Genomic DNA, 27,872 nt, shown 5'->3' with positions numbered 1-27,872 from the left:
AAAAAAATATGTGTGACTGTCCATGTCCCAATTTATGTGGCACATGTAAAGTTTTGACAATTAACCAAAATTTTAATACACTTAAAAAAATATTTTTAAGTCGTTAAATTTTAAGTAATTTAAATTGTTGTATTATTTATTACAATTTATAATGCTTTTAAAGTGGTTTAAATATTGTACTATTTATTATGATTTATAACACTTTTTTTAAAAAAATTTATGTCATATTATGGAATTTGAGAAGCTATTGAAATTTTTATATGATTTTAAAAATATTTTAAATTGTTAGCTATTGTGATTTGTAGTACTTTTTTGTAACATAATTTTGAAAGTAATATTTATTACTCTATTTGTTCTAATTTATGTGGCACATGCAGAATTTTAAATATTAACCCTTTTTTATGTCTCTTTAATCTATTAAGTTGTTAATTATTGTATTTTTTAGTACATTTTGAACCTAATTTTTTAATACTATATGTTATTTGCCATGTCCCAATTTATGTGGCATTAATTGATAGATTTGTTGGAGTCGAGAGATTTATTTTGTTAATTATTGTAATTTATAGTTTCTTTTTCGTCAATTTCAAACAATATATGTTGTTAATTGATAGATTTTTTGGAGTGGACTATTTTTTTTATTAATTATTGTAATTTATTGTTTCTTTTTCGTCAATTTCAAACAATATATGTTTATTATATAATCTATTTTACGTGGTACCAATAGAATTTAGATACTCAATTAAATTTTTGATATAAGTTTTAAATAATTAAGCTGTTAATTATTGTACTATAATTATTTTTAAATATATTTAAATATTATATGTTAGGTTTTTTATCCTAATTTATATGGCATTGATAGAATTTAAAGTGTCAAATAATTGTTAATTATTGTAATAGATAATATGGAGTATTTAAGTCATTTATAGTATAGTAATTAATATATAATATGTAGTATTTAAGTGTTATATTATGGAATTTGAGAAGTTATTGAATTTTTTATATGATTTTAAAAATATTTTAAATTCATAACTATATATTTCAATGTACAAGATTTTGAAAAAATAAAATCTTTAAAGTTAAATTATAATGTTTTTGAAATTTAAATTATTAAAACATATATAATGATTTTATAGAAAAAATAATATCATATAAAATTAAATGAAAAGGATAATAAATTCAACTTTTACCATGATAAGGTTGAAAAATATTATTTAAGTGGAAGGAGGTGGGGCCCACTTATATATTTTATATAGTAAGTATTGGACATTTGTAATGATTTAATTGGAACAATGGTAGTAAATCCTAGACTCTTCTAATATATATATATAGTAATTTTATTTACTATCAAGGGTACCATATCCAACTTTTACATGACTTAATTCATAGTGAATATATAATGTGTTTTGGTTATTTACTCTGCATCAATCATAGTAGGAATTAAAGCTCGATCTTTACCTTTTAAGTGGTAAATAATGATTGGCTAAAACGTAATGCTTAAAGAGGATATTGACTTGTAATCAAGGGTCTGATCTAGTGTAGTTAATGAAGTAGTTTTAGAATCATAATATTTTGGTGAACAAATTATTCGAAATTTGTGCGGATGGAAGACGCTCTATCGAATTAGTGCATGTCCGCGTGTTATTTCAAACAATGGGATTTCAAGAATTTGCTTCTTCACATGGAGTCGGAATAATAATATGCCAATATTGAAAAGGAAAATACTATTATCAGAATCAGATTCACTAATAATTGTCCTTTAGACTTTGAAGTCTAAAATCCAAAAATATTTACCAAAAACATTCTGGCGGAGTCCAATTTTTTTTTTTTTTTACCTAGGTGATTCAAACTATATAAACAAGTAAATGAGATTCGCTATCCGTTAAATATAAGCCACACGATACTAGATAATGTGAAAATCATAAAAATTCTAACAAACATAGAAATTTGTGACACAAAGGACTATTGGGTGCCAGTCCATTGAGGATAAATAGCAAGACTCAGAAGAGAGTACTTTTTTGAATTTTGATCCTAAAATCCAAATCTAAATGGCTTTTAGGCAAAATGTAAAAACCAAAGTCAAAGAAAAATCTTGCACTCAAAGTAATAGTAGTCATGTCTTCTATGATTGTGTTTGACTGTAATGAAAGTTTTTAAAATTTATAATCTAAAACAAGTTTTGAATATTTATGTGATTATAAATTATCTAGTTATAACAATAATTGATTTTCAGTTAAACTAGTTGGATTACACCTTAATTAGTTGTTATTACTCGTATTTTATTTCTTGCTGTTTCTAAGGAGTTTTTTTTTCCTTCTATAAATGTCCAATATAAGGATAAGTATGTGATTTAGATAAGAGTCCCTAATTTACCTTAAAAAGATAAATATGTTTAGTGTTGAAACAGAATTAGCCTTAATAGAAGGATACATGTTGATTCTCTAAGGTCTTAATCACGGAAAGAAGAAAGTAACCAAATAAGATAAATTTTCCCAGTATAAGTATTCTAGAATATAGTTTATATATCAGTTGAAAAGTTGTCATAATTTTATTTTCATTTTTTTAAATTTAACCCATTGTTTTTCATAAGGTTGACATTAAAATCTTGCACATATGGTAGGAACCTATGTCAGTTAGGTTGATTAATCTTCGGAGTTAAAGGTGACTGAACTAATTTAATATTTTAAAATTAAAATTTAGTTATTTGAAAAGTATATGAAAAATAGTATAAGTTGCAATTCTTCTCATATCAATATAGTGAAAAAAATACATGGTAATTGTTAAAAGTTCATATAGTTTAACTGTGGAGAAACAAACGTGACAAATTTTTTGGGACGGAGGGAGTAACCTCTTCTTACCTTGGTTTTTCCAAATCTAGCTGCATTTAATAATAGATAAACTGTGTAATATTAACTGCATAATAGGTATTGCTAATTTGTTGTCATTTTCTAGGTTAGTTGGTGATATGTAGACCTTAGGTTCTGTAAATTTTTTAGAATATATGGGTCTATCTGGAAAGTCACTTGGTAATTGGAATTGGTGTAATTACTAGGGCAGTAATTACTAGCCTAGTAATTACACAGTCTAGTAATTACATTGACCTGTTTGGTTGCCACAGTGTAATTATACTGTAATTACACATGTTCTGTTTGGATGCCACAGTGTAATTACACATATTCTATTTGGATGCACAATTGCAATCATAAAATTATAATAAATTTTAAAAATAAAAATTAATTATTTAAAATTTATACTAGACAAATAAAAAACTTTATAAATGACATTAAATTAAATATTTAAAATATATATTCTTGAAAATATATTAATTAATAAACATATTTTCTATAACTAATATTATGAAAAAATAATTGATTTATATTTTTTTCAAATTAATATATTTCAATTGAATTGATCGTAACAACTAAAAGTATGAAGTTTCTACGAATATCGTGAAGTGCATGTTTGATAAAAAGAATAATATATAAATAAAATGTCATAAATTATTAAATGTTTGACAAAAATATAATCTATCAAGTCTAATTAAAAAATAACGTGCAATGTAAATTCAATATTACTAAAACAAATGAAACTGAAAATATAACATAGGTTATAAATTCAAAACAAAAAATTTAACATAATACTCTTATAACAAATTTCAACATAGCAATAAATATGATTTATTTTTATTTTTTCTTAATAAAGAAAACGTAAGTCTATAACTTTACTTAACAATAAATTCTATTTTAATTTAAAAATTAGAATACTAATAAATTTATGCTAATGAGAAAATAAGCATGGCATAAAGAAATAGATAATACGAGAAAATTACATAGAATCACGTAAACTAAGGTTGAGAACCAGAAGAAAATGAAATATAATAATAAAAAATAAAAAATAAACTTTTACAAATTTTTAGAATAATAAAAATGAAAAAAGAACTTAAATAATCGAAGTAGAAAAAATTAAAACAAAAAATTAAAATAGAAATTAAAAAAAAGAAATTAAGAAGTAATCAAGTGTACCAGCAATTCACAACCTCTGCCCTGTGAATTGTAGAGTGTAATTATCCACTGTCAATTATATGCTGACCAAGTAATTACATGTTCTTCCAAACAGGACAAGACAATGTAATTACACCAATTACACCAAATCTAATTACCAGGGTGTCCTTCCAAACAGGCCCTATGTGTTTCCTGTTGATTTGACATGTGAAAACAATGCATGTACCTTCTTAGACTGCTTGCAGATGCAAAATCACCTATTTTATCTCTTCAAGGCTTCTAAAGAATTGCTTCTCAAAGAACAATCTTTTATCTGTGATTGATCAAAACAAAAAATGTCTCAGTTTGCTTTTCATGCATTTCTGAGTTTGGCAACAAAAACAGGCAAGTCTTTTGGAAATCATCTTCATTCAGCTTTATCAAATGCTGGTATTCGCGCATTCAGTGTTGATGAACTTGATATAGATGAAAAAGGGTGCAAAGAATTGCAGAAAACAATTCAAGAATCAAGAATTCTCATTGTTGTTTTGTCAAAAGACTATACCTCTTCAGAGAGGTGCCTTGATGAACTTGTGTTTATACTTGAGAGCAAGAAACTTTTTGGACGTTTCGTTTTACCTGTGTTTTATGATGTGGATCCATCAGAAGTCAGGAAACAAAAAGGGTGTTTTGAACAAGATTTTTTAATGTATGAACAGAGATATAGATCCGGGACCGAGGAAAGGAGACTGGAATGGTTGCAGAAGGTGAAGGAATGGAAGGCTTCTCTAACAGAAGTTGCTGATTTGGGAGGAATGGTCTTACAGAATCAATATGATGGGTAAGCTCTTACTAGAATTACAAATTGTTTCATTCCCTTTTCTAAGATGATCTTTCATGTGACTGAAAATGGAACTCATTGTAATTTTCAGGTGTGAGTCAAGGTTTATTCAGGAGATTGTGAAGGTGGTTGCAGGAAGACTAAATCGTGCAGTTTTGAGTGTAGCTCTCCACCCCGTTGGAATAGATTCTAGAGTTAAAGACATAAATCTCTGGTTGCAGGATGGATCAACTAGTGTTGATATTATGGCTATATATGGTATGGGGGGGCTAGGTAAATCTACCCTTGCCAAGACTGCTTATAATCTTAACTTTGACAAATTTGATGGCAGCAGCTTTCTTGCTGATGTGAATAAAACTTCAGAAAGATATGATGGTCTGGTAAGTCTACAAAGACAACTTCTTTCAAATGTTCTAGGGAAGAAGGTTGAAAAGATATACAATGTCGATGAAGGAGTCATCAAGATTCAAGAGGCCATCCATTGCAGAAGAATTCTTCTTGTTCTTGATGATGTGGATGATCGAGATCAGCTAAATGCGGTTCTTGGGATGCGAGAATGGTTTTATCCAGGTAGTAAAATAATCATAACAACCAGAAATCAGCACCTGTTTGATGCTAGTGAGGTCTGCAGTTGTAAGATGTATAAGGTCATGCCATTGAATGCTCAAGAATCGATTCGACTCTTCAGCTGGCATGCTTTTGGAAAAGAAAAACCTTCAGAAGATCATGAGGACCTTTCAGAAAAGGTGATACTTCATTGTAAAGGGACTCCTTTGGCTCTCAAAGTTTTAGGTTCTTCTCTTTGTGACAGAAGTATAGAGGTGTGGGAGAGTGCATTAAGGAAGTTAAAGGCAATCCCTGACAATAAGATCTTGGAAAAACTTAGAATCAGCTACGATTTGCTGCCAGATGATGATGATGTACAGAAAATATTCCTTGATATTGTCTGTTTCTTTGTGGGAAAGGATAGAGACTATGCAGTAACTATACTCGATGGATGTGGTTTTTTCTCAGTAGTAGGAATTCAGATTCTGTCAGATAGATGTCTGATAGAAATGGACAAGGATAAGCTGAAAGTGCATTCATTGATTCAAGATATGGGAAGAGAAATTATCCGCCTAGAATCCCCTTGGGAGCCTCGGAAAAGAAGTAGAGTTTGGCGATACAGAGATTCCTTCAATATATTGAGTACAAAAACTGTAAGAAATCTTACTCTTTGGTTTTGTATATGCATTATGATTGACTGTAATAAATAAACAATTGTTGTTCTTCCATCAGGGAACTGAAAATATTGAAGGTCTGGTTCTTGACAAGGGAATGTCCAACAAATTGTCCAAAGCAGTCAAATCTATCAGATCGTATTTCTTCAGTGAAGATGCTGGTCCGATAGGTCATGGCTATCCAAGAAAACGCCGCAAGCATTTGGAACATTTTGATGATGCCAGCACAGAAGGTTCAGACAGTATAGAATTTGAAGCTGATGCATTTTCCAGAATGCAGAGGCTGAGGATTCTCCAGCTTAGTTATGTAAGCTTAACTGGATTCTATAGTTTGTTTCCGAAAGGTCTAAGATTACTACGTTGGTCTGGATTTCATATGAAGATCATCCCTGAGGATCTCCCTATAGAGAGCCTGGTTGCCCTTGAAATGAAAAAAAGTTATTTGGAAAAAGCCTGGGAGGGAATTAAGGTATGTTATAAATGTGTTTCCTTTCGATCTACGGCAGGAAAATGACTTTTGAATCAGACTTAACTTTACCTCTTACTTCATGTTGCAGATTCTTAGATCATTAAAGATCCTCATCTTTAGTCATTCCCATTTTCTAAAAAGAACTCCTGATTTTTCTGGACTTCCCCATCTAAAAACATTGATCCTGAAAGACTGCATTAAGTTGGTCAAGATTCATGAATCAATTGGATGCCTTGACGGACTTGTCTATCTGAACTTGAGAGACTGCAAGAATCTAAGGAAACTCCCTGGAAGCTTTTGTAAGCTCAAATCCTTAGAAAAACTTATTATCTCTGGCTGTTCTAGACTAGTTATGTCAGCAATAGAGCTAGGCAAGTTAGAATCTTTGACAACCCTGCAGGCTGATGGAATGAATTTTGGACAGCTAGCCCCGGTGGGTGGTAACATGAATTCATGGAGTGCCCTCTGGAAAACTTGGTCATCAAAGTTGAGAAGATACCCAGGCTCTAACCAGTTTTCGTTCTCTTCTTTATCAAGTTCGCTCGTCAGCTTAAGTCTTTCTAGTTGCAACTTAACAGACGATGCTCTATCCTTCGGCCTCAGCAACCTTCCCTCATTATGCTTCTTGAATCTAAGTGAAAACTTGATTTATAACCTGCCTCAGAGTATCAAAAATCTTGGTAAGCTCCAAGACCTTTGGTTAGATGGATGTCAAAGCCTCCTATCTCTGCCAGAGCTTCCGTCAAACCTTGTTAAGCTAAAGGCAGTTAGATGCTCATCACTGGAAACAGTCACAAATCTACCAAACCTAATGACAACTCTCTTTTTAGATGTCATGGAAAGTGAGAGCTTAACTGAGATTTCAGGAATTTTCAAGCTAAAGCCCATTGATAATTTTGAAGTGGAAATGTTGAATGCTCTACGCCTTCTTCTCAACCTAGATAACACATTCGATACAGTGGTGGAAATATTTAATAGGTTCACCAACACAAAAAGGATGTATTCAGTACAGCAGGTAAGTTTTGTTTCTTACTGTAAACTTTCTCCTCAACCTGTTGAGCAAATCCAATGTTTAGTACCTTTTCTTTTTCCTTTTTGGCATCAGGGACTCTATGAATTTGGAATCTTCAGTACTTATTTTCCAGGAAATGAGGTTCCAAGCTGGTTCAGCAACAAAAGTGAACAGCGATTGTTGACATTGTATGTGGATTCACTTCCTAATATCAAGATAACAGGACTGCTTATTTGCATTGTCTATGCACGTTCTAGTCCTCGTATATTTCGCTATTTTGGTGACAGGAAATTCGGGGGATCTCATACAATTGACATCAAAGTCCAAAACATAACACAGGGTCTTAAGTGGATTTATGCTCCATCATTCATTGGCATTCCAGGAGAGAACAACAAGTTGACATTTTTATGCCACTGGAAGTTTGGCAAGTATTTACAAACAGGTGATCAGATTAATGTTTCATTGCCTTGTTGGGGTAAAACTTTTAAGATGAAAGAGTTTGGAGCTACACTTGCTTATAACAATCCAGATTTAGACCAGTCCTCAGCATCTACTAGTGAAACAAGAGTGCTTGCAACGCGACATACTCCACTTAGTGATTATCAATCTGAAGAAAGTGTCATGGAAGGCTTCATGCCTTTATATCAGTTGGCGGTTCATCATTACTATCTTTCTCACCCTGAGTACTATGTGATGCGTGACAATGCAGATTTCGTTGTGAGGTCAATCTTGAACGAGAAATTGTTCGAGGATTATGATGTGCAGACTGCAGGTTCAGGTCCGTGCTTCTTATATATCTTGCATACCAAAAACTTTATCATGACATATACTCATTTGTGTACTATTGGATGATCATGTATTATATATGGTCTATTGATGGAGCAGGGGCAGAAGAAGAGGATGATGATGATAGCATCTTCGATTATGACGAGGATGAAGACGAAGAGGCTGCACTAGCAGAGCTCGAGGAGCTGTTGGAAAGATCTTGGTGAAGGAAATGAAACAATGGTGCAGCAGTTTTAACCTAAGTTGCTCGGACTCTCCAAATATGTTGTCGCACTCGTGTCGGATCCTTTAGAAATACACTATTTTTGGAGGATCCAACACGCACCCGTCGACATTTTTGAAGAGTCCGAGCAACATAGATTTTAACACATTGACAGAGCTAAAACAATTTGTTATACTTGGAGGTGAATGATTTATAAACACATAGGTTCTTTTCCTTGGTCCCTTGATTATAGCTGCACAAATGGTATGTTGTTTTAGATCACAAATTTAAAAAATCTTTCTTCTTTATAAAATTTTGTGTTAAGTAAAATGATGTCACATTAATTGGCACGGGAAAGTAGTCCATCCATTCCAAAATAAGTAGTGGAGTAATGTTATTAACTTAGGCACAATCCTTGTGAAAAATTGAAAACTACTCAGTTTTAGAAAGTAAGATGTAACTTTACTTGCCCTTAATAAGGCTAAAATTGGAATAACATCATTAATGTCTTCTGGAATACATAAAATATTCTTAAAATAAGGCTAAAATTGGAATAACATCATTAATGTCTTCCGGAATACATAAAACATTCTTAAAATGAAATGGTAAAAACATCCTTATTTTGTACTCCTGTTCTACTTTATGTAGCAGACTTCATTTTTAGTCTTTTCCAAAAAGAATATCATCTTATTATAATTAGAAATAATTTAGCTTTAATATCGTATCAAGTCAAATGACACTACATAAAATGGGACGGGGAGAGTAATAATTTCTTCTCAAACCCCAATAATCATTAATCCCTTTGAATACATCAGGAAAACAGTCTCTCTTATCCACTCAAAATTTGGATTGTTTGGCCTGCAACCTCTCCCCTTCAGAGATGAATCTTGGTCCAGTCTCACAGTGCTCATTCAATGTCTCATCTTCTACAATTCCACGTTTTCAGATAACTTCTTTTCCCCCTTCTTCACAGTCCTTGTCGTTGAGGAGGACTATTTCTCCTTTGGTAATCTCAGCAATTGGGTCCAGAAAAGTTATTCCAGCGCGAGACCGAGTCATAGATTTTGGAAAATACAAAGGTAAAATGCTGGGAACACTCCCATCCAAATACCTCAAATGGGTGACAAAGAATCTCCGAGCTCGCGACTTTGAAGAATGGGCTCAGCTAGCAGATCAAGTCCTCTCTGACCCCATCTATAAGGACCGAATTGAGTGGGAGTTCGCCCAAAATCTCCTCAACGGCGACGTTTCACTGGCAGGGACACAGACTGCCGTTTCCGAGTTACTGGAAATCAGCACCAGATTCCGTTGGGACAATGACGATAAGTTGGGTTGGAGCAAAATTGATTTTGAGTTACTTGGGACCTCTAAAGGTGGTCGAATACCAAGGCTTTCCGATTCCCCCAATAGTTCAATTAGGGTTGAAGATAAAAAGGGAGTTGATATTCCTCAGGGGGATGGCGAAAAAGACAATAGGGAGAGAAGACGGGAAAGGGTAAAGTTACAGAGGAGACAGAATGAATCTGGCTCGCCGTTGCAACGTTCAACTAGTATTACACAAAGAAGAGCAAATTCTGATCATTTCAATCGGCCCAAATCAGATCCAATCCGCTCATTTGACACCACTAATTATAACACGGAAACTCCACGTCGTTTTCCGGGTCGTGAATCCCTGTTGAAGAAAGCCTTGTCTCTGGGTACCAGGAAAAATATCTCAAATTAATGAAATTGTTGTACTAGGAGGTGAAACACATTGTTTGGGTATCATTTAGTGTAGGAGATACGTTTTAACCTTGACCATAATAATCAACATTTGTTTCTTTATGTAACTACTAGTTAATGATCATGTGTGTATGCTGTGTCAATCAATACATATGTTAATATTGAAGACGAACAAAAGTTGTTTGAATTAATGTAAGCTCGTTGGTTAATGCTAAGCTTACTTTGTACACAATATAGACATGGTGACTTCGGCTTATTATGATAATTCCCGTTGTAAAGATATTTGGCCAAAGGAGATAATACTGATTTGCAGAGTGGATTTCAAGATTTCAGTTTTCCATCTCTCGATAAGCACATACAAGAGTCAAGACAATAATCTATCAACCGTTTCTAAATAATTAGGGAAACATCATACTTCCTTCAAAAATTAAAGTACATATTATTTAATTCCATTAATCAATCTTTATTCAATACATCAATCAATCAGAATGAAAATCAGTCCAAAAGACCAGATATTCAATCTTATTCTAATATAATACTACTATGTCTTCATAACATGTAATTAGAACATCATTAAATGGTATATATTTTTCAAGAAACAAACATGAGTAGTAGTTTTATATACTTTTAGTTATTATCCCACCAAAACTGTTCTTGAAGATCATCAATCACTTTCTTGTCAACTTGGAATGCTTTAGCGAGGACATTGTCATTAATTGGTGGATCTGAGCCAAATACTGCATTTGCAATAGTGATAACTCCTGCATTTTGGCTGCTTAGACCAGCGAATGCAATGGCATCAGTCTTTCCCACATTAAGTTGAAAATGAATTAGACCCTCAGGAAAAACAAAAACATCGCCGGGGTTCAAAATCTTGGTGAACAACTTGTTCTTCATATTTGGGCCAGGGTTAGAAAGGACGAAACCAACATAGAGTCTTCCCTTGAGAACAACAAGAACCTCAGTTCCTCTAGGATGTGTATGAGGTGGATTGAGACCACGTCGTGCAAAATCAATACGAGCTAAAGAAATGCCTAGAGTGTTGAGCCCAGGTAAATTGTTGACATTGACAGCAGTAACAATTGATCCAAGTTGATTTGATGTATTTCCAGGCTTGTTTAGGCCTGATCTGAAGAAGTCATCAGCCGTGACAAGTTTTGGATCCTTGCAAACTTTTCCATTCACGAAAACTGCATGAAAACAAATACATTAGAAACCAGAAAAAGAAAAGCAAGCACTCTGTATTCATTTAAAAACGCGAAGCTAGAACTTAAGTAGTAATTAATCTCAATTACCAGTTGTTTTAGAGTCATTAACAGCAACACAGAAATCCTGCAAGGGACTTGGGTCTGAGGCAGTGCTAGGTGATGATGCCAAAGCCAATATGGCAAAGGTTATAACAAGAAACTTCAGGGCCAAAGCCATAATTAACTAGATAATAATCTTCTAATTAATTGAAACGATGCTGCTTTAGTTTTATGTCTTGTAAGCTTGGAGAATGAAGGTGATAAACTTTGCATGAGAATGGTGGCTATTTATAGATGAAATTTCTTGAATGGGTCCTCAAGTTAAACTCCCCAAAATAAACAATGAATTAATTAAGGTAGCTTCTACCAAGTCTTTGATGATTAGTTTATAATAAACCCAGATCCTGAACCCTTCTTCAACAACTACAGAGACTAATTAATTCCCTGGGCGATTGGAAATGGTCAGTATTATGAAATAAGGAGTAGCAAAGTCAAAATTGGAAAGTTATTAGAAAAGGTAAAACTTTCAATAGTACTTTACATGCTTTGATATGAAAATATGTAAGATCAAAGTTTAAGGGAAGGGAGACATTTTACCAATTCAACTTCCCTTTATTTAAACAAATTTCGATTACTGCGAATGCACAAAAAATTATATTCTAGTAAGATTTAGTCATTAATAGTTACGTTGTTGACGAAACTTCATGACATAATTGTTTAAATATTCACCATTGAAGACTTGGATGATGCATGCAGAAGCCAAATCCACACTTTGTTTTGATCAAATTGTTATGTTGTCTTATAAATAGACACTACACTCTGCTCATATTTCTCACAGATAAAACAGAGTACATAAATTAAATTGTCTCTAACATATATATACACAGAGTTTGAACTAATTGTTATGGCTCTCAAGTACTTTCTATTAACCATTGCCATATTGGCTGTGGTGACTTCAATAAGCCATGCATCTGATCCTAGTCCTTTACAAGATTTTTGTGTTGCTGTTAATGATTCCAAGTCTGCTGGTAATTTTGATACTTCTTGCTGCTTTTCTTTGTTTTCTATACTACTATAGTATTTGTTGTTATTTTTGCTTTCTAATTGTGATTTCTGTGTACAGTTTTCGTGAATGGGAAATTTTGCAAGGATCCAAAGGATGTTACTGCAGATGACTTCTTTAGACCAGGGTTAAATGTACCTGGGAATACTTCAAATCAACTTGGATCTGTTGTGACTGCTGTGAATGTCAACAACTTGCCTGGACTCAACACTCTAGGCATTTCTTTAGCTCGTATTGATTTTGAACCGTACGGTCTCAACCCACCTCATACTCACCCTCGAGGAACTGAAGTTCTTGCTGTCCTTGAGGGCACGCTCTACGTTGGATTTGTTCTTTCGAACCCTGGTCCAAATATGAAGAACAAACTCTTTACCAAGATTCTACATCCTGGAGATGTGTTCGTTTTTCCAATAGGTCTGATACATTTTCAGTTTAATGTGGGAAAGACCAAGGCCGTTGCATTTGCTGGACTCAGTAGCCAAAATCCAGGAGTCATCACCATTGCAAATGCAATATTTGGTTCAGATCCACCTATCAATGATGATGTTCTTGCAAAAGCATTCCAAGTTGACAAGAAAGTTGTGGATTATCTCCAATCACAATTCTGGTGGGACAACAACTAAATTAGTCATTTGTGGAATTTAGGAAATCATAAATAAATCTCATGACCCAGCATTGTGGACTGGTTTCATTGATCTTTGTACTGGATTTCTCATGGTTTGTTCTGGTTATAATTTATCGCGTGCTACAGTAATGTTCTCAAAACTATACACAAGCATTAAATTAAAACACATTATAGTATTTATTGATCAAGTATTTACACATATTACTTTCTGATCCAAGCATGTAGGAACAGTGTGTCACTGAAGTGTAGAATTCTTTAATTCTCCTTAGTCCGTTACTTCCTAGTACTCTTGTTTGGACACTTCGCATTGGAAAATGATAACGAGTTAATAGAGTATTTCAGAACACATTTCTTCAAAATTAGAGAAATGTCGTCATTACAAAATATAACAAATAAGATGATGACAGGACTGATTGTCATCCGAATTCTACATAAATAATTCTTTCTAGAAATATAAAATTTTAAATGAGAAAAGAGAAAAGAAAATACTTGGGGAGATGGCTAAGACGTCATATTTTACATCCAACTCCACCAAAGAATTCCCATTTATGGATCTCATGGCATGTAGGGCAAAATGTAGTCCAATCCAGCCCCCATATAGCCATAGCAGTATAAATCTACAAGCCCTTGACGTTTCATAGGCATCATCCCCTGATAAGGATAATCTCGCTGCATTTCTTGACTGTTTGAGTTAAAAATCATGTCTACTTGCTCACCATGCATTAAGTGAATACCAATTTCCTTGATGATAAAACCAACCATGGTAAAAACTGTGACATTCAAGGTGTCACCAGCATCCAGCTGACTCAGAAACTTCCAATGAGTGAACCATAACATTTCATTTTGGCCTTCAGGAAGACCATAGCAAGTTGGGCTATAAATCAGTTTCACATTCTTCTGCTCATTATGGATTATCAAATAAAATTCGGCACCCTTAATCAAGACTTTCCAGTCAATTGTGTACACTGAGCACACAGTTATGCCCTGGATCTTGAGATCAGGAGATGAAGGGACGGTGAAAGATAGAGTTGATCCAGCACTCTTGTAACAAAACCAATCAGGAACCATGCTCCCTGGAAGATATATGCTGATCATTCCTTTTTCAAACAATACCTGTGTCATGAAGAATTTCATTAAAAATGACAAAAAAAAGAACCAACAGGTACAGCTGTTACATGAAGAAGTTTGACCACACAAATGAAAGTAGATCCGTCAACCCCTTCTTTGGGGGTGGGAAGGAGGAATGGAAGAGGAGAAAATACCTTTACTGGTCCTCTACTTTCTGTATGAGTTGAATTGTTATACAATTTCACTTCAAAGCTTCTGACAGAATCCCACATGCTTAATTCCAACGACTTCATTGTTTTCTCAATTCCTCCCATGGATTCCACCTTAAACCATCCCTCCAGATCAGTGAGTTCTTTACAGCCATTTATTTGGTAAACTTTTGCACGGCACCCTACTGATAGATATGTAACTCTTTCTAGGGAAGTGCAGTCTCCTACCCCCAATCTGTGGATGCGAGGTAGGTCTATGAGAAATTTAAGCATTGTGCAAGAATCTAATTCAAGATTGTTGATCCTGGAAAGAGTTCTGACGCAATCTGGAAGACAACTGATTGGATTTTTACTGAGGTTTAGGTTCTGCAACAACATTAAATTACTGAAGTCCCTCGGAAAAGCAACTTCAGATAGGTTGCACTCAGATAGACTTAATTGAACCAATGACTTTGGTAAAGAAACCCATGAAAGCTCAAGAACTTTTTTCGGCTTCGGAACCCAAGACCGGATAAGTACATGCCATATTGGGTTCTGTTTTCTCTTAGAGGGTAATTGACTCATTGGGATTTCATTGGCGAGAAACACTTCCAAGGATTGCATCCTCCACAAGTCTCTTGGCAATTCTACAAGATTTGAGCAACCAGATATTATGAAGGTTTTAAGAACTTTTAGCTTGCAAATCTCTCTGGGTAGCTTCTGAAGTCTTTTGCAGTTTTTGATATTTAAGAAAATGAGCCGAGCCTCTAAGGTTCCAATGGATTCATGAACCTCAATTAGATTGACACACTCTTTGAGAACAAGCTTTTCCAGCATTGGGAGTCCTGAAAAATCAGGAGTTCTGAAAAGAGAATGAGAGTGGCTGAGGTTGAGAATTTTTACCAATGGAAGCACCTACAATGAGAAAGATAACAAGAAAAGGATAAGTAATGAGATCCATATTCTACAACACTTCATTAAAAGTGGAGGAAACTAATAACACAAAAACAATTGTCATACTCTTCTTCCTTCCCACAGTCTTTCCAAACAGCTGTTCCGCATGTCAAGAACAGACAAGCTCTCCAATGGAAAATCATTTGGCACACACTTCAAAGGAAAACCTCTCCAATATAGCCACCTCAGGTTCTTGGGAAAATCATTATAAGCACCATTTAGATGTGTATAATTTATCTGAAGCAGTCTTAGCTTATTCATAATTGTAAAGAGATTCGTTCCCAATTCAAGCTCATTTAAGGTTTTTGAAGAAAATTTGTTGGGATGCCTGGAGAAACCGAACCGATAACTCTTAACTTCTGTAAGCAGCCACTTTCTTCCACTGCTAGAACTTCCCATGAAGGATTCGTCTTCCTTTACCATATTCATGTCAAAGAAAAGACCTTCAATAGTCTCTGAGCCCTGAAAAAGGAATTAGAGAAGTGCTTAGCAGTGTCCAAAAGAAAAGGAAGTATACACCAGAAAGGAAATGATTACCATGTTTTCTCTCAATACATTAAATGAATCCTTGTAGTGCCACAACCGGGTACGCCTCCCAGGCTTCTTAGATGATTCTTGACGGACTATTTCTCTGCCCATGTCCCGAAGCATTTGATGCATTATCAACTTGTTACCCTCAATCATCAAAAGGAATCTATCTATGAGATTCTGAATCCCAATTCTTGTATAAATGTAAGATTCGTCTAGCACAGCAATAACATAATCTTTATCCTTTCTTGCGAAGAAGCAGGCAATGTCAAGGAACAAATTCTTATCATGATCATCTTTTAATGAGTCATACCCAAATTTTAGTTTTTTAATGATCTGGCTTGAAGGAATTGTTTCCAACTTGTCTAATGCACTCTTCCATACATCGATATTTTTCCCACGAAGAGAAGAACCCAATACTTGAAGTGCCAGAGGAAGCCCTCCACAATGCTTTACCACCCTTTTTGATAGTTCCATGTAGTCATCAGCTGGGTGGTCCTCCCCAAAGGAATGCCAACTGAAAAGCTCCAGTGATTCATCATTACCCATTTCCCTGACTTTATGGACTTTTTGAATTTCTTGAACCTTCAGCAAACATGAATTCTTAGTTGTTATGATTATTTTACTTCCTGGACAGAACCAATTTTTCATTCCAATTATAGCGTGAATTTGTTCTTGTTGATCAATGTCATCCAATATGACTAGAACTCTTTTAAAACATATAGCATCTCTTATCTTGATGATTCCTTCATTAGTATCTTGTATTTTACTCTTTTTCCCAGTTAAGTCATAAAGGAGCTGCTTTTGTAAGCGAATTAAGCCATCTGGTTGCTGAGAAATATCTTGGATATTTGCAAGAAAGCTACTACCTTCAAATCTTCTAAAGTTTGTAGTGAAAACATATTTGGCAACAGTTGTCTTCCCAATTCCACTCATCCCACAAATTGCAATAACATTATGTGATCCGTTTTGCAACCATGAAATGATATTTTCGACCCGTGAACTGATCCCAACCAGGTAAGGTGCAACACTCGATATTGTCCGGTTCAGCTTATCCTCAATGAGTTGAAGAATTTCTTCAATGAACTCTGATTCCTTCCTATCAATTACCAAAATTATCATTTCTGACTGTAATGACTTGTAAAGGATTTTCTATGCAAGCAAGATAAGTTACAACTGTGTAACCAGGAAAGTGATTGGAATAAAACTGGAATGCGAAATAAAGAAGTAGGAAATCCAGCATCCTAACTTAAGACAATACAGACAGACAAGAAATTTATCTATTCCAACCTATTTATAAAAGTAATTTGATCCCTATTTTTTTTTTTTTTGATGACAAGGGAAACCCATAGCCGCTACCCTTTGGGTGCGCACAGGGTAAAACCCCCGCTCCTATGCAATAGCTCGCAAACCACATAGGAGAGGTAACCCGTACTAGGCAAGCCCGGTGCGGCGAGCTCAACCCAGAAGGCAAACCCCTTGCCTTTGCTGGCAAGGGATTTCGAACTTGAGACCTCCAACATGGAAGTCCCAAGCCCAAACCACTGGGCCACCCCGAAGGGTGTAATTTGATCCCTAATTTCATTTCCTTTTTGATGAAATCAGTTTGTATCATACAATACTTGGATGTCTCAATGGAAAGATCCTAAAGCTCAAGTTGTCAACCCACACATCCATAAATATTTGAGACTTCAAGCAAATTTTAATTCACTGGATATTAATGTACTGAGGTAGAACCTGTAGTTCTCCCCCCATCCACCTTTTTCCCCCTAAAGAGCTTTAACTCCACCTTTAATGATTTTATAGAATTCCTCAAGAAATGCAACCTCAAATTGCAATATGCAAGATGAAACAAGTTCAAAAAGGTTGCTCGAAAACAGAATCTTAATCAATTCTTGATTATTATGCAGTATGAAGAATATACTGGTTCTGAAGAAAAAAACTTACTTGTACTCTTGATTGTTCACTAGAACACCACCCGAATCTGCCACCTCTCCAAGAGCTGCTCTCCATTTTCGGACCTTATCTATCAACTCCCTCTTTCCTTCATCACTTTCAGCTTTAATTTGCCTCTCATAACTCGCAAATGCTTCTGCAAAACTCTTTTTCTGATCTCTAACTTCAGAAGGATCCACATGATAGAAGACAGGAAGAACTGCATGCCCTTTTGTCCTCTTATGTTCAAGGATTTTGACAAGTTCATCAAGGCACCATGTTGAAGTAGCATAGTTCTTCGAGATGATAATTATTGAACTCCTCGAATTTATAATTGCATTCTCTAGTTCTGTCTTAATATTTTCCCCTCTCTCAATCTCATTATCATCCTTAAACGTACGCCACCCTGCACCTACCAAAGCTGCATAAAGAGTGTCAGTAAAAGTCTTGCGGGTGTCTTCACCTCTGAAACTCAAGAACACATGATAAATGGATGGATAAACAAAAGAGGAAGATGTTTGTGGTCTTTCAGAACCCATCAGATCGAGTTGACCAATCAATTCTCCACAATTACACAATGCTTTAAAAGCCAATATATGAAATACCAACAAGAAAATGTAGACTAGAGAAAGCTAGTTTTAGGTAGGTTAATCCCATTATCTTGTACTAATAAATTAATAAGCTGATTCTTTATTTAATTAGTACTGAAATCAACAGCCATGGATCAAATGAACACCAGTCCAAAATCTGACTCAATGTTCACTAACTTCTGTCTTTACCACAAATAATGAATCAATATAAATCAAAGATGATTTAGTAATCTAAACTTGTTTGATTATCAAAGCCGGCCAACTGATTGATTAGTTTATTCAGAAATCTGCAAGTATGTACTCACCTCAGCATCGGTCAATATTCTTTCTGCATAGATCATCCAATGTTACATAATAAATTAAATTAAATTAAAAAAGTGGTTACCCTTTCGGCTCCTACAGCACTTCTTTTCTGCATACCCTGAAATATGATAAAAGCCCCCGGGACGCCATCTCTCTTCTTGCTGGACAATCCATGGCTTCCGAGAATTTCTGAATTTTCCATCTGGACGTAACACAATTTCAAAACGGTTATACGGGTCAACATGGTCTCACTAGAGCTATGAATATGGGCAGCCCACCTCATCCGGACTAACTTATACAGGTTTTGAAATTTGACGGTCAGGTCGGTTAGGCCATTTTTTGTGTAGGCTAGAAAATAGTTGGCCTAGCCTATAAGTACATAGACTTTGTCGGATCAACCTTCTTTTCTTAAAAATATATTTTTTATAATTTTTAAAATTAAATTATAATTTAAAAATGTTGTCATAAATATCGACAAGACAATATTCATAATGTTAGTGTTACTACTTGTTAATCAAATACACAAATAAAATTATCTTTATAATTTATTAAGTTTGATTTTAAGTAAAATCATAAATAGTTAAATAGAAATATTAACCTAATTGTTTTCCAATGATCATAATAAAACACAAAAACTATGATAATATAGCCTATGGCCTATGTAGTGATTTCCTAAAAAATTTCGGAAAAATTTTATTTTATGTAGGACATATTTTATAAACATAATTTGTATTTAAATTGTAATATTTCAAATTTTAAACAGATTTTGAGTCTAGACTTGTTATTTTCAATACTCTATTTTATTTTATTTTTAGTTAATTTTTATTTGGCCCACGGGCCTAACCTATCCATATTTCTCATTCCCCACAAATTGGCAGACTTATTCAGGTCGGGCTAAAAAGCTCTTTTCTTAAATGGACTCCAAAAATTGTAGCCCAGCCCTATTAAATCATGGGTTAGGCCAGGCCGGCCCAAGGGGCCTAGCCCATATTGACGGCTCTAAGACTCACCGGTTATTTCACAAGTTAATTTACGTCTAAATAGGTTAAGTATTAAGTCTTAATTAATTTATCGGAATAGGGCCTAAAATACCCTTGAACTATTTGAAATAGTACAAAACTACCCTTCATCCACCTATTGGCTCCCAAATACCCCTAACATACACATATTGGCTCCCGAATACCCCAGTCATCCATCTTTGGGTACAATATTGATCACTTTTATAATAGATTGTCATTTAAATAATTTTTACAAACTCACCCATTATTAATTATATCCGACCCAAATTAATTAATTACACTCGTCCCAAATTACGTTTACCCCACCGATTAAAACAAATACACCTTTCATTCTCAACATTTCACTTCATAATCCAACCTTCTTCCCCAATATATTCGCCTACAATCTCGAAAAACACTACCTAAATACACATGTGTTTCACCATAAAATAATCACCAAAACACTCATGATTTTTTATGATGATACATGAGTGAATTTAGGTAATGTTGTTTGAAATTGTAAGCGAATATATTGGGGAAGTAAGGTTGGAAGAGGAAGTAAATGTTGGGAATGAAGGGTGTATTTGTTTTAATCGGTAGAGTAAATGTAATTTGGGGCGGGTGTAATTAATTTGTCTGGTATAATTAACTTGAGTCGAATGCAGTCAATTTGGGTCGGATATAGTTAGTAATGAGTGAGTTTATAAACCAATTTAAGTAATTAAATTGTAACTAATGGCCGCCACATATTTAAATAAATTATTTAAATGATAATCCGCTATAAAAGTGGTCAATATTAGACCCAAAGGTGGATGAAAGGGTAATAGGGAGCCAATAGGTGGATGGATGGTAGTTTTGTACCATTTCCAATAGTTCGAGGGTATTTTAGGCCATTTTCCATTAATTTATTTGTTTTTTTTACAAGATACTAATGAAATTAATTTTTATTTTTTTAGTAAATTAGATTATATATAATATATGTGTATCATCTACGAGATATGTTTTAACCATGAGCACAAAAATCAACATTTGTGTGTCAATCAATACAAATATTACATTATAGACGAATAAAAGTTGTTTGAATTCATGTAAGATGTGTCCTCGTTGGTTAATGTCATGCCAAGCTTATTTTCTCAACATAGACACTGCGACTTCGCCTTATTATGATAAATTCCCGTTGCCACTTTGAGTAACGATATTTGGCCAAAGGACATAATACTGATTTGCAGAGTGGATTTCAAGCTTTCAGTTTTCTAACTTCCCATGATCGAGCACATATTCTATCAACAGTTTCTAAATCATTAGGCAAGCATTATATTTCCTTCAAAAATGAAAATACACTGTATTTAATTTCATTAACCAATCTTTATTCAAATAACATCAATCAACCTGAATGAAAAAATCAGTCCCACATACTATATCTTCATAACATGTAATTAGAACATCATTAATTGAATGGTATATATTTTTAAAGAAACAAACATGATCAGTTGTTGGTTTTACTTTTAGTTATTATCCCACCAAAACTGTTCTTGAAGATCATCAATCACTTTCTTGTCAACTTGGAATGCTTTAGCGAGGACATCGTCATTAATTGGTGGATCTGAACCAAATACTGCATTTGCAACAGTGATAACTCCTGCATTTTGGCTGCTCAGACCAGCGAATGCAATGGCATTAGTCTTTCCCACATTAAGTTGAAAATGAACTAGACCCTCAGGAAAAACAAAGACATCTCCAGGGTTCAAAATCTTGGTGAGCAATTTGTTCTTCATATTTGGGCCAGGGTTAGAAAGGACGAAACCAACATAAAGTCTTCCCTTAAGAACAACAAGAACCTCGGTTCCTCTAGGATGTGTATGAGGTGGATTGAGACCACGTCGTGCAAAATCAATACGAGCTAAAGAAATGCCTAACGTATTGAGCCCAGGTAAATTGTTGACGTTGACAGTAGTAACAATTGATCCAAGTTGATTTGACGTATTTCCAGGTTTGTTTAGGCCTGGTCTGAAGAAGTCATCAGCTGTGACAAGTTTTGGATCCTTGCAAACTTTTCCATTCACAAAAACTGCATGAAAACAGAAACATTAGTAACCAAAAAAGAAAATGTAAAACAAGCACTCTGTATTCATATAAAACGCGAAGCTAGAACTCAAGTAGATTCTTAATTACCAAGTCTTTGATGATTAGTTTATGATAAACCCAAATCCTGAACCCTTCTTCAACAACTACAGACTGATTAATCCTCCCTGGGCCATTGGAAATGGTCAGTATTATGAAATAAGGAGTAACAAAGTCAAAATTGGAAAGTTATTAGAAAAGGTAAAACTTTCAATAGTACTTTAAGGCGAGGGAAATATTTTACCAATTCAAACTTTCAATAATTACGTTGTTGACATAACTTCATGACATAATTGTTTAAATATTCACCATGAAAGACTTGGTGATGCATGCAGAAGCCAAATCCACACTTTGTTTGAAGACTATTTTGATCAAATTGTTATCTATAAATAGCCACAACTCTCTGCTCATGTTCTCACACAGATAAAACAGAGTACATAAATTAAATTGTCTCAACATATTTATAGACAGAGTTTGAACTAATTGTTATGGCTCTCAAGTACTTTGTATTAACCATTGCCATATTGGCTGTGGTGACTTCAATAAGCCATGCATCTGATCCTAGTCCTTTTACAAGATTTTTGTGTTGCTGTTAATGATTCCAAGTCTGCTGGTAACTTTGATTCTTATTTCAATCATGGCTTTTGCATACCTCTTGCTGCTTTTGTTTGTTTTCTATACTATTGTAGTATTTGTTGTTATTTTTGCTTTCTAATTGTGATTTCTGTGTACAGTTTTCGTGAATGGGAAATTTTGCAAGGATCCAAAGGATGTTACTGCAGATGACTTCTTTAGACCAGGGTTAAATGTACCTGGGAATACTTCAAATCAACTTGGATCTGTTGTGACTGCTGTGAATGTCAACAACTTGCCTGGACTCAACACTCCAGGCATTTCTTTAGCTCGTATTGATTTGCACCGTACGGTCTCAACCCACCTCATACTCACCCTCGAGGAACTGAAGTTCTTGCTGTCCTTGAGGGCACGCTCTACGTTGGATTTGTCCTTTCGAACCCTGGTCCAAATATGAAGAACGAACTCTTTACCAAGATACTACATCTTGGAGATGTGTTCGTTTTTCCAATAGGTCTGATTCATTTTCAATTTAATGTGGGAAAGACTAAGGCCGTTGCATTTGCTGGACTCAGTAGCCAAAATCGCCAAAATCCAGGAGTCATCACTGTTGCAAATGCAGTATTTGGCTCAGACCCACCGATCAATGATGATGTTCTTGCAAAAGCATTCCAAGTTGACAAGAAAGTTGTGGATTATCTCCAGTCACAATTTTGGGGGGACAACAACTAGATTAGTATAAGCCAAATACTATGGTTTCTATTATGTGTGCTTATGTTTGGAATTTAAGAAATCACAAATAAATCTCATGATCTAGCCTTGTGGACTGGTTTCATTGATCTTTGTATTGGATGTACTAAACAAGGATTTCTCATGGTTTGTTTTAGTAAAAAATTATATTTAATCGTGAGTTACGATAATGTTCTCAAAACTATACAAAAGTTTCAAATTAAATCACTTCATAGTATTTATTGAATTTGATAGAGTATTTAGCCATATTACTTTCTGATTCTAGCATGTAGGAACCATATTAGATTAATTCAAGATTTTAAAATTAAAAATTAGATATTCGAAAACTATATAAGAAGTACTGTAAGTTGCGATTCTTCTTGTATCATATCAATAGAAAAAATGTTGATCAAAATTCATGTAGTTTGAATCTCGAGAAGTGAAAAGTGACCAATATTTTCAGACAGAGGGAGTGTAATACATGAAAACCATCGACCAACATACATTAAAGTCAGAATGTTGGACTCAAGAGATTAGAAAACAACAAGATGAACAAGAATTGATATTTTCAAGGTCTAACTTCACAAGGGAGAAATAAGTCCAAACAAGAACAAAGATCATTCTTTCAAGCTTAAATTTTGTACCATTTGATTGCATTCTGCCAAGGGTCCAAATCCTTATTACTGAAAAGCTGTCAAATTTGATTTGCTATTCTGACCAATGGCATATGAACAAGTTCAAGAATCCTCCAAGTTCAGATCTAGTAGTATTTATGATGTTTTCTTGAGTTTTAGGGGGTGAAGACACTCGCAAAACTTTCACTAACCAGCTCTATGAGGCTTTGGTTGATGTGGGTCTTCGTAGTTTTAAGGATGACAATGAGATTGAAAGAGGAGAGAACATCATTAAGTCTGAACTGGATAAAGCTATCCACCAGTCAAAGGGATCAATCATTGTTTTGATGAACTTGTCATGATCCTGGAGAACAAAAAGAACAGAGGACATGTAATTCTTCCTGCTTTCTACTATGTTAATTCATCTGATGTCAAAGAGCAATCAGGGAGCTTTTCCATAGCATTTGCTCAACATGAAAAGAAATTGCTGGAAAATTCAGAAGATGGTCAAGCATGGGCTAAGCGGATCGAAGGGTGGAGGAAAGCACTCAAAGAAGTTTCTAGTCTTGGGGGATGACTTTACAGGGGTAAACTGAAAGGTAAGCTCCATTATTACCCAAGATTTATGTGTAACAGCCCATGTACTGTGTCTTCAATTATACTTTGATTAAATGTTCCTGTTTTCGGATGACAAGTTTGTGATTCTACCTTCTAATGTCTGGTCCTTGTGTGCTGCTCTTGTAGGAAGACACAGTTTATTGAGAAGATCATCAAAGTAATTGAAGAGAAAATAAATCATTCAGTTGTAGGTATTGCGCCCTATCTCATTGGAATAGATTATCGGGCTAAAGACCTTAATCTGTGGTTGAAAAATAGGACTGATACAGTTAGTGTAGCTGGAGTTTGTGGTATGGGTGGGATAGGAAAAACTACAATTGCCAAGTATGTCTTCAATATAAACTACACGAATTTTGAAGGAAGCAGCTTTCTCGAGAACACAAGACAATATTCTTAATAGAGTATTTCAGAACATATTTCTTCAAAATTAGAGAAATGTCTATCATAAAATATAATTACGAATAAGATGACGATAGAAGTATTGATTGTCATCCAAATTCCACATAAATAGTTCTTTCTAGAAAAATGAAATTTCAAATGAAGGAAGAAAAAAGAAGATACTTGGGGAGATGATGGCTAAGATGTCATATTTTGCATCCGACTCCTCCAAAGATTTTAGCAGGTATATGTATTCCCATTCATGGATCTCATGGTATGTAGGGCAAAATGAAGTCCAATCCAATCCCCATATGGCCATAGCAGTATAAATCTACAAGCCCTTGACGTTTGGTAGGCATCATCCCCTGATAAGGATAATCTCGCTGCATTTCTTGACTGTTTGAGTTCAAAACCATGTCTACTTGCTCTCCATGCATTAAGTGAATACCAATTTCCTTGATGATAAAACCAACCATAGTAAAAACTGTGACATTCAAGGTGTCACCAGCATCCAGCTGACTCAAAAACTTCCAATGAGTGAACCATAACATTTCATTTTGGCCTTCAGGAAGACCATAGCAAGTTGGGCTATAAATCAGTTTCACATTCTTCTGCTCATTATGGATTATCAAATAAAACTGGATACCCTCAACCCAGACTTTCCAGTCAATTGTGTACACTGAGCACACAGTTATGCCCTGGATCTTGAGATCAGGAGATGAAGGGATGGTGAAAGATAGAGTTGATCCAGCACTCTTGTAACAAAACCAATCAGGAACCATGCTCCCTGGAAGATATATGCTGATCATTCCTTTTTCAAACAATACCTGTGTCATAAAGAATTTCATTAAAAATGGCAAAAAAAAGAACCAACAGGTACAGCTGTTACATGAAGAAGTTTGACCACACAAATGAAAGTAGATCCGTCAACCCCTTCTTTGGGGGTGGGAAGGGGGAATGGAAGAGGAGAAAATACCTTTACTGGTCCTCTACTTTCTGTATGAGTTGAATTGTTATACAATTTCACTTCAAAGCTTCCGACAGAATCCCACATGCTTAATTCCAACGACTTCATTGTTTTCTCAACTCCTCCCATGGATTCCAACTTATAGCTTCCCTCCATATCAGTGAGTTCTTTACAGCCATTTATATGGTAAACTATTGCACGGCACCCTACAGATAGATATGTAACTCTTTCTAGGGAAATGCAGTCTGCCACACTCAAATTGTGGATGCGAGGTAGGTCTATGAGAAATTTAAGGATTGTACAAGAACCTAATTCAAGATTGTTGAGCCTGGAAAGAGTTCTGATGCAATCTGGAAGACAACTGATTGGATTTTTACTGAGGTCTAGGTTCTGCAACGACATTAAATTACTGAAGTCCCTCGGAAAAGCAACTTCAGATAGGTTGCACTCAGATAGACTTAATTTAACCAATGACTTAGGTAAAGAAACCCATGAAAGCTCAAGAACTTTTTTTGGCTTCGGAACCCAAGACCGGATAAGTGCATGCCATATTGGGTTCTGTTTTCTCTTAGAGGGTAATTGACTCATTGGGATTTCATTGGCAAGGAATACTTCCAAGGATTGCATCCTCCACAACTCTCTTGGCAACTCTACAAGATTTGAGCAACCAGATATTATGAAGGTTTTAAGAACTTTTAACTTGCAAATCTCTCTGGGTAGCTTCTGAAGTCTTTTGCAGTTTTTGATAATTAAGAAAATGAGCCGAGCCTCTAAGGTTCCAATGGATTCATGAACCTCAATTAGATTGACACACTCTTTGAGAACAAGCTTTTCCAGCATTGGGAGTCCTGAAAAATCAGGAGTTCTGAAAAGAGAATGAGAGTGGCTGAGGTTGAGAATTTTTACCAATGGAAGCACCTACAATGAGAAAGATAACAAGAAAAGGATAAGTAATGAGATCCATATTCTACAACACTTCATTAAAAGTGGAGGAAACTAATAACACAAAAACAATTGTCATACTCTTCTTCCTTCCCACAGTCTTTCCAAACAGCTGTTCCGCATGTCAAGAACAGACAAGCTCTCCAATGGAAAATCATTTGGCACACACTTCAAAGGAAAACCTCTCCAATATAGCCACCTCAGGTTCTTGGGAAAATCATTATAAGCACCATTTAGATGTGTATAATTTATCTGAAGCAGTCTTAGCTTATTCATAATTGTAAAGAGATTCGTTCCCAATTCAAGCTCATTTAAGGTTTTCGAAGAAAATTTGTTGGGATGCCTGGAGAAACCGAACCGATAACTCTTAACTTCTGTAAGCAGCCCCTTTCTTCCACTGCTAGAACTTCCCATGAAGGATTCGTCTTCCTTTACCATATTCATGTCAAAGAAAAGACCTTCAATAGTCTCTGAGCCCTGAAAAAGGAATTAGAGAAGAGCTTAGCAGTGTCCAAAAGAAAAGGAAGTATACACCAGAAAGGAAATGATTACCATGTTTTCTCTCAATACATTAAATGAATCCTTGTAGTGCCACAACCGAGTACGCCTCCCAGGCTTCTTAGATGATTCTTGACGGACTATTTCTCTGCCCATGTCCCGAAGCATTTGATGCATTATCAACTTGTTACCCTCAATCATCAAAAGGAATCTATCTATGAGATTCTGAATCCCAATTCTTGTATAAATATAAGATTCCTCTAGCACAGCAATAACATAATCTTTATCCTTTCTTGCGAAGAAGCAGGCAATGTCAAGGAACAAATTCTTATCATGATCATCTTTTAATGAGTCATACCCAAATTTTAGTTTTTTAATGATCTGGCTTGCAGGAATTGTTTCCAACTTGTCTAATGCACTCTTCCATACATTGATATTTTTCCCACGAAGAGAAGAACCCAATACTTGAAGTGCCAGAGGAAGCCCTCCACAATGCTTTACCACCCTTTTTGATAGTTCCATGTAGTCATCAGCTGGGTGGTCCTCCCCAAAGGAATGCCAACTGAAAAGCTCCAGTGATTCATAATTACCCATTTCCCTGACTTTATGGACTTTTTGAATTTCTTGAACCTTCAGCAAACATGAATTCTTAGTTGTTATGATTATTTTACTTCCTGGACAGAACCAATTTTTCATTCCAATTA

General features: G+C 34.9%; 8 protein-coding genes and 1 pseudogene across 10 annotated transcripts in view; 4 read left to right on the top strand and 5 right to left on the bottom strand.

Annotated features, from left to right (window-relative positions):
• The first annotated feature begins 4,241 nt into the window (after positions 1-4,241).
• On the top strand, positions 4,242-8,592 carry LOC125870442 (disease resistance protein RPV1-like). Its single transcript, XM_049550882.1, has 6 exons — positions 4,242-4,818; positions 4,910-6,017; positions 6,097-6,507; positions 6,596-7,522; positions 7,613-8,297; positions 8,405-8,592. Exons 1-6 carry the CDS (start codon positions 4,334-4,336, stop codon positions 8,509-8,511), a joined length of 3,723 nt encoding a protein of 1,240 aa, XP_049406839.1. The 5' UTR covers positions 4,242-4,333; the 3' UTR covers positions 8,512-8,592.
• A 704-nt stretch (positions 8,593-9,296) lies between these two features.
• On the top strand, positions 9,297-10,339 carry LOC125870506 (uncharacterized). The gene has a single exon (XM_049550955.1). The coding sequence runs from the start codon at positions 9,388-9,390 to the stop codon at positions 10,228-10,230; it is 843 nt and encodes a 280-aa protein (XP_049406912.1). The 5' UTR covers positions 9,297-9,387; the 3' UTR covers positions 10,231-10,339.
• A 516-nt stretch (positions 10,340-10,855) lies between these two features.
• LOC125870521 (germin-like protein subfamily 1 member 18) lies at positions 10,856-11,654 on the bottom strand. The gene is made up of 2 exons (XM_049550979.1): positions 11,525-11,654; positions 10,856-11,419 (listed from the first exon to the last, which is right to left on the bottom strand). The coding sequence occupies exons 1-2, from the start codon at positions 11,652-11,654 to the stop codon at positions 10,857-10,859; spliced, it is 693 nt and encodes a 230-aa protein (XP_049406936.1). The 3' UTR covers position 10,856.
• Positions 11,655-12,380: 726 nt separating this feature from the next.
• LOC125870661 (germin-like protein subfamily 1 member 20) lies at positions 12,381-13,162 on the top strand. Its single transcript, XM_049551154.1, has 2 exons — positions 12,381-12,504; positions 12,600-13,162. The coding sequence occupies exons 1-2, from the start codon at positions 12,381-12,383 to the stop codon at positions 13,160-13,162; spliced, it is 687 nt and encodes a 228-aa protein (XP_049407111.1).
• A 514-nt stretch (positions 13,163-13,676) lies between these two features.
• Positions 13,677-27,872, bottom strand: part of LOC125853630 (disease resistance protein RPV1-like) — a 39,678-nt gene continuing 25,482 nt past the window's right edge. Inside the window, exons 6-9 of the mRNA XM_049533355.1 lie at positions 15,912-16,771; positions 15,441-15,836; positions 14,427-15,335; positions 13,677-14,277 (exon numbers count right to left, since the gene is read on the bottom strand). Of these exons, the coding sequence (XP_049389312.1) occupies positions 13,720-14,277; positions 14,427-15,335; positions 15,441-15,836; positions 15,912-16,771 (2,723 nt within the window). The 3' untranslated portion in view covers positions 13,677-13,719. The remainder of the gene's footprint in view (positions 14,278-14,426; positions 15,336-15,440; positions 15,837-15,911; positions 16,772-27,872) is intronic.
• LOC125870627 (disease resistance protein RPV1-like) lies at positions 16,899-18,894 on the bottom strand. 3 transcript variants are annotated; one of them, XR_007446926.1, is made up of 3 exons: positions 18,813-18,894; positions 17,850-18,258; positions 16,899-17,001 (listed from the first exon to the last, which is right to left on the bottom strand). XR_007446926.1 is itself a non-coding variant. In XM_049551102.1 (2 exons), the coding sequence occupies exons 1-2, from the start codon at positions 18,374-18,376 to the stop codon at positions 16,949-16,951; spliced, it is 576 nt and encodes a 191-aa protein (XP_049407059.1). In that variant the 5' UTR covers positions 18,377-18,422; the 3' UTR covers positions 16,899-16,948. The 3 variants fall into 3 exon arrangements, 1 of the variants encoding a protein (XP_049407059.1); XR_007446929.1 differs by having other exon boundaries at positions 18,848-18,894; XM_049551102.1 differs by lacking the exon at positions 18,813-18,894 and having other exon boundaries at positions 16,899-16,997; positions 17,850-18,422.
• LOC125870637 (germin-like protein subfamily 1 member 17) lies at positions 21,232-25,021 on the bottom strand. The gene is made up of 2 exons (XM_049551120.1): positions 25,000-25,021; positions 21,232-21,802 (listed from the first exon to the last, which is right to left on the bottom strand). Exons 1-2 carry the CDS (start codon positions 25,019-25,021, stop codon positions 21,234-21,236), a joined length of 591 nt encoding a protein of 196 aa, XP_049407077.1. The 3' UTR covers positions 21,232-21,233.
• Positions 22,338-23,154, top strand: LOC125870599 (germin-like protein subfamily 1 member 20; annotated as a pseudogene).
• LOC125870471 (disease resistance protein RPV1-like) lies at positions 24,789-27,190 on the bottom strand. Its single transcript, XM_049550909.1, has 3 exons — positions 26,752-27,190; positions 25,738-26,646; positions 24,789-25,588 (listed from the first exon to the last, which is right to left on the bottom strand). The coding sequence occupies exons 1-3, from the start codon at positions 27,112-27,114 to the stop codon at positions 25,031-25,033; spliced, it is 1,830 nt and encodes a 609-aa protein (XP_049406866.1). The 5' UTR covers positions 27,115-27,190; the 3' UTR covers positions 24,789-25,030.

This window comes from Solanum stenotomum, chromosome 1, assembly GCF_019186545.1.
Source record: "Solanum stenotomum isolate F172 chromosome 1, ASM1918654v1, whole genome shotgun sequence".
Taxonomy (NCBI): domain Eukaryota; kingdom Viridiplantae; phylum Streptophyta; class Magnoliopsida; order Solanales; family Solanaceae; genus Solanum; species Solanum stenotomum.
Note: the sequence above shows the minus strand (reverse complement) of the source record. Positions and strands in the feature narration are given on the sequence as shown.

Bases quoted from the DNA above. Each gene is read 5' to 3' on its own strand.
- LOC125870442 (XM_049550882.1), top strand. From the start codon at position 4,334: ATGTCTCAGTTTGCTTTTCATGCATTTCTGAGTTTGGCAACAAAAACA. The intron at 4,819-4,909 runs GTAAGCTCTTAC...TGTAATTTTCAG, and splicing joins TTACAGAATCAATATGATGG to GTGTGAGTCAAGGTTTATTC. The intron at 6,508-6,595 runs GTATGTTATAAA...TTCATGTTGCAG, and splicing joins AAGCCTGGGAGGGAATTAAG to ATTCTTAGATCATTAAAGAT.
- LOC125870506 (XM_049550955.1), top strand. From the start codon at position 9,388: ATGAATCTTGGTCCAGTCTCACAGTGCTCATTCAATGTCTCATCTTCT.
- LOC125870521 (XM_049550979.1), bottom strand. From the start codon at position 11,654: ATGGCTTTGGCCCTGAAGTTTCTTGTTATAACCTTTGCCATATTGGCT. The intron at 11,420-11,524 runs GTAATTGAGATT...GTTTTCATGCAG, and splicing joins TAATGACTCTAAAACAACTG to TTTTCGTGAATGGAAAAGTT.
- LOC125870661 (XM_049551154.1), top strand. From the start codon at position 12,381: ATGGCTCTCAAGTACTTTCTATTAACCATTGCCATATTGGCTGTGGTG. The intron at 12,505-12,599 runs GTAATTTTGATA...TTCTGTGTACAG, and splicing joins TAATGATTCCAAGTCTGCTG to TTTTCGTGAATGGGAAATTT.
- LOC125870627 (XM_049551102.1), bottom strand. From the start codon at position 18,376: ATGGGTTCTGAAAGACCACAAACATCTTCCTCTTTTGTTTATCCATCC. The intron at 16,998-17,849 runs GTAAGTTTTTTT...ATTGATAGGAAG, and splicing joins GTGAACAATCAAGAGTACAA to GAATCAGAGTTCATTGAAGA.
- LOC125870637 (XM_049551120.1), bottom strand. From the start codon at position 25,021: ATGGGAATACATATACCTGCTA. The intron at 21,803-24,999 runs AAATCTTTGGAG...GTTTCTGTTTTC, and splicing joins GGGAATACATATACCTGCTA to ATGCAGTTTTTGTGAATGGA.
- LOC125870471 (XM_049550909.1), bottom strand. From the start codon at position 27,114: ATGAATATGGTAAAGGAAGACGAATCCTTCATGGGAAGTTCTAGCAGT. The intron at 26,647-26,751 runs GTATGACAATTG...TTCTCATTGTAG, and splicing joins GACTGTGGGAAGGAAGAAGA to GTGCTTCCATTGGTAAAAAT. The intron at 25,589-25,737 runs GTATTTTCTCCT...TTTATGACACAG, and splicing joins AAAGTAGAGGACCAGTAAAG to GTATTGTTTGAAAAAGGAAT.